Raw genomic sequence first — 8,381 nt, forward strand, 5'->3', positions numbered from 1 at the left:
AGTATTACACACCATACTAACCACTCAGACACAAGTCTCGTGAGAAAAAGATGGTTAGGAGTATTGTTGTACTCCAACTCACCAAAAATTAAAATGTATTTGTTGATGCATTGTGTTTTTTCAGTTGTGTGTGATGTTTTCGTCGATAGTGACACACATGTGGTGACTTTATCAATTTTGAACTCCATGACTCTGGTTTTTTGATGCATCTTTCTTTCCCATGCAGGGGCCGGGATGTCCTCCTTTTCCAAAAAACGACTCTGGTTTTCAGCACGTACCATGAGTGTGTGCGTACGTGACAGTGTGTGTGCATGTTTACCTACATCGTACTTTTTTGTTTCTCAACAATTTTCTCTTACCGTTTCCCCACTGATACAGTAGTACAAGAAACATGTCCTACTACCAAACTAGGAACAGGATTCCTCAATTTCCCATCTTTGCTCTTAATCTGCTTTCGTCTCCCTTTTGGCTAAAAAGCAAATCCCACCCAAAAGCTGCACAATATCCATCCATCCATCCACAAACGAAACCACCCCAACCCACAGTGACCAGCACGGCGTAGGCAATAACCACTTAACTGACCTTGTGACACATGAGCTCAGCTCAGCCGGCTCGTCCCAGTTCCTACCCCCGCGGCGCACCACCGACACTCCCTCGCCCGACCCCATCCGATCTCACCCCCGCCCGACAAATCATGGCGCCGCTTTGCACTGTTAAATCCAATCCCCGCCCCCCTTTACTTATCACCACGCCGCTGTGCCCTATTCTACTCATTTTACACTCCTTGGAAACGGAATCCATGGCGCATAGTAAGTCCACACAAAACCCTACATGTGCAGCTGCGCCTCGCGCCCCTTTTATAAAACCCCGCACACACTCGCACACACCACTCCATCCCCCAAAGCAGCTCCCCCCACAGTCCCAGCTCGCTCCACACTGGCCAGCCCGCAGCCCCTGGCACACGCTAGCTTGCTCTAGCTAAGCTAGCTAGCAGGGCCTCGCGCGTGGCATTACCTCGTCCCGGCCGCCGGCGAGGAGGTCTAGCGTAGCCAAGGGCAAGGCGAGCGAGCGAGCGATGGACGCGGCGGTGGGGCTGCCGGACGCGTGGTCGCAGGTGCGGGCGCCGGTGATCGTGCCGCTGCTGAAGCTGGCGGTGGCGCTGTGCCTGCTCATGTCGGTGCTGCTCTTCCTGGAGCGGCTCTACATGGCGGTGGTCATCGTCGGGGTGAAGCTGCTCGGCCGCCGGCCGGAGCGCCGGTACAAATGCGACCCCATCTGCGAGGACGACGACCCCGAGCTCGGCAGCGCCGCCTTCCCCGTCGTGCTCGTCCAGATCCCCATGTTCAACGAGCGGGAGGTACCACATTTTCCTTCCGCCCCATCGCCATTGCCGCCACAAGCTCCAGCTCCACTTCCCTCTCTGTTCCTCTCACCCATTGGTTTCTTCTTGCATTTAACATTTTTTTCATATTTTGTGCGTGATAATACGTGCAGGTGTATCAGCTGTCGATCGGCGCGGTGTGCGGGCTGTCGTGGCCGTCGGATCGGCTGGTGGTGCAGGTGCTGGACGATTCCACGGACCCCCTCGTCAAGGTGAGGAAGATCTTATCCCCCGGCCGCTCTCGGGTCGAACAGTACAAGTAGTGGTGCCAGTGGTAGTAGTACCGGCCTGGTAATTATGGAGGCTCATGTTCACCTGTCGGTGACTACGCCCCCTGCCACCCCCCACCCCCAAACTATCCATGGTCCGTCCACCCGAACCTCGAAGCTCCCGGGATTCCCTCTCACTCCACCGTCCCCTTTTCCATTTTTCCCAAAGGGAAAAGCCGTGACACCCGGGGCGCTCGCTGCAGTGCCAGGCTCCGACCGGCCTTGTCTTTTAGACACGTCGCCTGGCCTGGGTACTGCCTCGCGGTCGCCGTCACGGCACAGGGCTTCCCCCTGTTTATAATTAAGAGCAAGGAGCCACTCCCCAGCTCCCAGCGAGATTTGGCCATTAGTTACTAGTAATAACTCTCAGCTTCACCTAGCAAATCTAACCATGTGCGGCACACGCTGTGTAACTAAAAATCTGAAATGTTTTTCTATTTAACATTTGTGCCTAGTCAATTCAGACTCGTGTTGAGGAGTAGGAGTAGTAGTAGTTGACACGCCTGCGCTTGTCGGTGCCCAAACTGATGGTGTGTCCTGTGTGTGCGGTTACACGGCTGTCTCGCCGTTTCCGTGATCGGAAAACAGGGCGGCGAAGATCAAAACCGTTTTCCATTTTTGTCTGCCCTCCAAACTGGGATTCACATTGGGGGGTCGTGATAATCCACGAACAAGAGCCGAAAAAAATCTGGGCATCTTTCGCGCGCGAAGGAACGGCTCCCGATGATTTTGGCGGGGCGGGCTATGCTGTGCTACTAGCAAGGACGCTGCGCGCGGTCCGGTGTCGTTAATTGGAGATCGGACGGGCATTAAATGCCCCCAACGGTTTGACCGACGGGCCACAAGTGGCGATTACCCTAGTATCTTTTACGCGCCGGATCAACCAGAGCTGGCACTTGTCAGAATATTTTCTTTTCTTTCTTTTACTATTACGGCCTTCCTTCCAAGAGGTAAAAAATAATATAAAATAAAATAAACGGGGGGAAAGCAAGGCAAAAACCCCTGCGCGGTTATTCCCCTGGAAAAGCACGTGCTGGGCACGTGACGGGGCACGCCGTTAAATGTGTAATCAAGTCGCGCACCGTAGTTGTACGTGATCCTCGCGATCGGCAGACAGTAATTAAGCTTGGGGTACGTAGGCCGTGGCAAGGCATGCTTGGCTGGTGCGTACGGGGCCCTGTCGTCGGTTCTCATTACTCATTAGTTTAGGCCATGGTCAGCCCTTGCTTGGCCCAGCCTAGGACGTTGATTGTAATCCACGTTTGGTTCTACTACTACGCCACTAGCCCTTCCCGGCTTGGTCCTGGTTTACTAGGTGTCCACTATGTGTAAACCATGTGTTTTGTACAATGTAGTAATGGCATCCAGAGATGGCATTACATGGTTTGCAGCTTAGTCGTCGTTTCCAAGCTTAGAAAGATGCCAACAGTATTATGATCTTAATAGTATTGGTTATGGTACTTGTCCCTCCAAAAGGAGGATACCATGAGAGCCGTGGGCATTTCAATTTACGTCCCACCCAATAATTGCCTACTCGTTGTGAATGTGAATTGTGAAACGTGCCTGTCAATCAACGGCGGCTAATCATCATGTGTGCTTGGCCCGTGCAGGAAATGGTTCGGATGGAGTGCGAGCGGTGGGCGCACAAGGGGATCAACATCACGTACCAGATCCGGGAGGACCGCAAGGGGTACAAGGCCGGCGCGCTCAAGGCCGGGATGAAGCACGGGTACGTGCGCGAGTGCGAGTACATGGTCATCTTCGACGCCGACTTCCAGCCGGACCCCGACTTCCTGCACCGCACCATCCCCTACCTCCACCACAACCCGGAGATCGCCCTCGTCCAGGCGCGATGGCGCTTCGGTAAGTTTTCACCAAAAAGAATCATTACTTCAGTTCAGTTCCTCAAAATTTGCGAGTTCAGTTTCAGCGGCGTGCCTTAGGGGACACAAAAGTAGGAAATTTTGGCATCTTGTACTGTATGTAGGCTAGAATAATCAATCAAGAGAACGAAAGGAAGAAAAAGACAGAGGCCACCGTGCTTCAAAGGTTTCACCGCGGTTCAGTCTAGGAATCAGGATCGGCGGCCAGTTTCCCTGTTTGGAAGCAAGCCTAGGATGCGTCCAAGCCCAACTAACTCTTCTTCCAACCGTGCTGTCTCGCCCGAAGGCCACTGGGAGGATGTAGCTGGACACCTGAAGGAAGATCCAAGTTTCCTCTTAGCGCTAAAATAAAATAAAATAATAATGCCTGGAGAGCGTTTTGCCTCATGGGGGATCAGCTAGCTCGTGGTGGTGCTAGTACGCTCTGCTAGATCTGGCGGGTCGGTTGCGTACCGTGGCGCCATGGTACGGTACGGTTGGGAGGGATGGCAAGTTAAGTCCTTGCGGGAGGGACGGCACGTCCCCGTGGCCGCCACTGTTGCGTGCGGCGCGTCTCGTGCCTGGGTATGCATCCCTTCCCTGGGGCGGCCGGCTGTCGGTCGGCCGGAGTTCACTCCGGCCCGGCTCCTCGCCGATCCGATCGCACGATCTAAACGAGGGAGACCCCCTCGGCCGTCGACTCGTCGTCGGTGGCGCCGTCGGTGATCCGAATAGTGCTGCGTGGCGTCCGCTCGTCAGGCTCTCTGCGCTTTTCCCGGTTAGCAGCGTGGGCCATGGGACAGATCTTCGGGCGCCCACGTGGTGCGGCCCGCCTCTACATGGCCCGCGGGCCCGCCGTCGGTGACCGGCGTGGGCCACGTCGGCCATGGCTTCTTGTCACTACCGCATCCAGTTGCGGTGCAGGCAGGGCGTGCCTTGTCCTGGCGCCCGAGATTTGTCCTCGCAGACAGCAATAGAAATTGCCACGGCAGAGATAAGCATATTGGTACTCAACTCAATACTACTAGCTCATAACTCGTCAGTACTGAAGTGCGGCATCTGAGATTCTCGGTGTGTGTTTAGATCATCATTGCATGATGCCATGCCATGCCACCAGCTCGCGTCCTAGATTCACCTTTGCCGTCGTGGGGCGCGGCCAGACAGATTAGCGCGGGGTGGCGCCGGCTTGAATCGTGCCGTGATCCCGTGATGTGTCTGCAAAGACTGCAGGGTCCGCCCTATAAAGCTCCAAGATTTGCGAGTGCTCCCTGCGGCTAACCTCCAAGATTTACTTTTTATTGGGCCGTGTCAGTGCAGTGCGCCCACATCCTCTGCTCGGTCCAACTGTACTGTACGGGTGAAGCAACCGAACAAAACCAACCTGTTATTCCCCACACAAAACGGAACCAAGCATGCTCATGCTCAATGTGTTTGATGCTGCTAACAGTAAAAAGAAGGCGAGCGACTGTGTGGCTATGTAGTACTGTGAAAAGTCAAGGGTAATAGTGAAAAGTTGGCCTGACGGTAACTTTTGAGCTGTACATTTTTTTTCACCGGTGACAATCATGCTGGGGAGGGATGCTGATGAGTGTGCTGTTGTTGGTTGTGATCAGTGAACGCGGATGAATGCCTGATGACGAGGATGCAGGAGATGTCCTTGGATTACCACTTCAAAGTGGAGCAGGAAGTGAGCTCCTCCGTCTGCGCCTTCTTCGGCTTCAACGGTGAGATTCAGTCCGGTCTTCCATGTCCTTTCGGATGATTTTATTCGACATTGGTACCAATTTATCCATGGCATCTGTCTAACAATCTCAATGATTTCTTCTACCAGGAACCGCCGGTGTGTGGCGCATTGCTGCAGTGAATGAAGCAGGGGGCTGGAAGGACAGGACCACCGTGGAGGACATGGATCTAGCTATCCGGGCCAGCCTCAAGGGATGGAAGTTTGTCTACCTCGGCGATGTTCAGGTACATTGATCAATCATGCAAACCATCAGATTCAGATAACATACAGCGCACATCCTTTGGCTTTTCTCTTTCAATACCACGTTCCTATTTTTTTTTTAAATGAGACAGTAGTAAAAGGAATTTGACAGTGAAAAATTGGAGTTAACGAAAATTCTGCAATGTTTCTCAGGTTAAGAGTGAACTCCCCAGCACTTTCAAAGCCTTCCGGTTTCAGCAGCACAGATGGTCATGTGGTCCAGCAAACCTGTTCAGGAAGATGCTGGTGGAGATTGTGACAAATAAGGTCTGCCCCAGCACCCATCAAGTCCAATTCTGTTTTAAGACAACACCTTAACTATGTTGCTAACTCAGATGCTATTGATCTTGTGTGTGTGTGCAGAAAGTGACAATCTGGAAGAAGTTTCATGTCATCTACAATTTCTTCTTGGTGCGCAAGATCGTTGCCCACATTGTGACATTCACCTTCTACTGCATCATCATCCCGACAACCATCTTTGTCCCTGAGGTTCATATACCGAAGTGGGGTTGCGTCTACATTCCCACAATCATCACTCTTCTCAACTCTGTTGGAACTCCCAGGTAATTATATTATAGCCTGTAAAGAGCTCACATTCACATAAAAATATAATAAGCAAGTAATGATCGTTCAGTTATAATCAGTATTTGATCAAATTGTGTGTTTACCTGACGAAAATGCACCAATTTTGGCAGGTCTTTTCACTTGCTTTTCTTCTGGATCCTCTTCGAAAACGTCATGTCGCTGCATAGAACCAAGGCCACATTGATTGGCTTGTTAGAGGCAGGCAGGGCGAATGAATGGGTCGTCACGGAGAAGCTCGGCAGCGCCATGAAGATGAAATCTGCTAACAAAGCATCAGCCAGGAAGTCATTCATGAGGATGTGGGAGAGGTACTGAACAAACAAGACAAAATGCACACATTTGCCACCTTTTTTGCCTCAGCCTTTCGGTAACTAACTTTCAGAGATGAAAATTTTCAGGCTAAACGTTCCGGAGCTCGGCGTGGGAGCCTTCCTCTTCTCATGTGGGTGGTACGATGTCGCGTTCGGGAAGGACAATTTCTTCATATACCTTTTCTTCCAGTCGATGGCTTTCTTCGTCGTCGGGGTTGGCTACGTCGGCACAATCGTCCCTCAGTCATAACTGAAAGAACGTCGGGATCATCTCTCTCAGCAGTTCACAGTTCCCTGAGAAATCAGCAAAAGTTAGTTGGCCGTGCATAGCCAGTTCAAAAGTAAAGATCACGCAGTCGTCTCTGGGTTTCTCTTTGTTTTCCTTCCTCCTTGGAGACTGATAGTATTGCAGCATTCCCTTGAATGTGCTATTGTAAAAGAAAGCGAGGTGCAGTGTAAGGTCACTGCATGTGTATTTGTGGTGTTCTCTTTTTGCTTGTAGCGAGTACGTGCCCGTGGTTATGGGGAGCAGGATGTCTGCTTCCAAGTCGAATGTAATACTAATAGTATAAGAAAGGAAAAAGGTTCAGGAATGTGTGAGCAAGATCAGATTGTTCGGATTTTTCCGTGTGCTGCCTTCAGAATTTTAAGTGTGCAGTGTGCTAGATGAAACATTGTTCCCCAGGTAGCATCAGTCGACACATGTTGAAGCAGAAGAGAAGACACGCCACTGCTCCAGGAAAAAAAACCCCATCAAACCAACCAAACAAACTGGTATTCAGAATAACTTTAAACATCTATCCTGAGTTGCGTAGGTCTTCATCCTCGTGATATGCAGCAAAAAGCATCACTAAGAAACAATGGTCGAACAGTTTTTTTTCCAGTGGTTTTTTTTTTGAGAATCATCAGGGGAGGAGTCCCTCCACCTGAATATATTATTTAAAGTGGCCAATATGCCAGGAGAGTGATCCAGTTTATAAGGGAAACCGGATCGAAAACCTAAAACAAGTTGACCCGTTTATAAGGGAAACCGGGTCGAAAACCGTACAACAAGGTTACAAGGAGAAGAGAAGAGCAAGACACTCAACAAGGGCGGGACCTAGCTAGCAGACTAAAAGTACCATCACCACGTCAGACACAAGTAGTTATGGGGTGTTGTCGAGGGATCACAATACTGAGACTTTGCGAGGAACCTAACGCACCGCATTGCGTGCATACCGAGCCCCACGGCACAATTGAGGAGCAACCACAACCAACGAGTGAGAAAAGCACGAGCCTTGACTGGGTGCCCCGCCACGAAAGATCAGAACGATTAACAATTTGGGGAGGCATCTAGCGCCATCAAAGAGCAAGGATGAACCAAGACATCACCAAGAGCACGACGCTCGCCGCAATACATCGGCCGCCAAGGGAGAGTCTTGAGCATGCATAGCGAGACACCTTCACGAGGGGGAAACAGATGGCCGCCCTGCGGCGCCAAAGGCACCGCCACCAAACCCCAGAAAACACCACCAAACAACCATCGTCGACTCCAAGCCAGTCGCACCACCACCACCACCACCATTGGACCCTCCGACTGTTCCCAACTTGGCCACACCACCACCACCACCAAACGCTGCACCCTCAACCACACGCAGGCACAGAAGCCGCCGTTTGGGTCTCCAAGATGACACCTCCAGGGAGGTAGTGCCGACAAGGACACAAGACCGTCATCCGGTCCGACAAGCCAGATCTTAGGTTTTCACCCAGATACCACAAAACAAAGTATTGCAGGTGCTGGAGCTCCACAACGACACCTCCTACGAGGAAAACGATGTCCACAGACACCATTGCCGCCGACATCGACATAGTCGATGCAAGGTTCTCACCCGGAGTTTGAGCACATACTTATAGCAAGACGACAGCTGGCCACCACCATTGGGCCCCTTCGAGACGAAGAAGCACATGAATCGTCGCAGCCAACCGCACCCCCGCGGAGACCGCATATGG

General features: G+C 51.8%; 1 protein-coding gene across 1 annotated transcript; it reads left to right on the forward strand.

Moving 5' to 3' along the window:
• Positions 1 to 869: 869 nt before the first annotated feature.
• On the forward strand, positions 870 to 6,996 carry LOC125517554 (glucomannan 4-beta-mannosyltransferase 1). Its single transcript, XM_048682756.1, has 9 exons — positions 870 to 1,357; positions 1,495 to 1,593; positions 3,261 to 3,513; positions 5,126 to 5,236; positions 5,344 to 5,480; positions 5,650 to 5,763; positions 5,860 to 6,059; positions 6,192 to 6,389; positions 6,480 to 6,996. Exons 1-9 carry the CDS (start codon positions 1,076 to 1,078, stop codon positions 6,640 to 6,642), a joined length of 1,557 nt encoding a protein of 518 aa, XP_048538713.1. The 5' UTR covers positions 870 to 1,075; the 3' UTR covers positions 6,643 to 6,996.
• The last annotated feature ends 1,385 nt before the right edge of the window (positions 6,997 to 8,381 follow it).

This window comes from Triticum urartu, chromosome 6, assembly GCF_003073215.2.
Source record: "Triticum urartu cultivar G1812 chromosome 6, Tu2.1, whole genome shotgun sequence".
NCBI lineage: Eukaryota > Viridiplantae > Streptophyta > Magnoliopsida > Poales > Poaceae > Triticum > Triticum urartu.

Bases quoted from the DNA above. Each gene is read 5' to 3' on its own strand.
- LOC125517554 (XM_048682756.1), top strand. From the start codon at position 1,076: ATGGACGCGGCGGTGGGGCTGCCGGACGCGTGGTCGCAGGTGCGGGCG. The intron at 1,594-3,260 runs GTGAGGAAGATC...TGGCCCGTGCAG, and splicing joins CCACGGACCCCCTCGTCAAG to GAAATGGTTCGGATGGAGTG. The intron at 5,764-5,859 runs GTCTGCCCCAGC...GTGTGTGTGCAG, and splicing joins TGGAGATTGTGACAAATAAG to AAAGTGACAATCTGGAAGAA.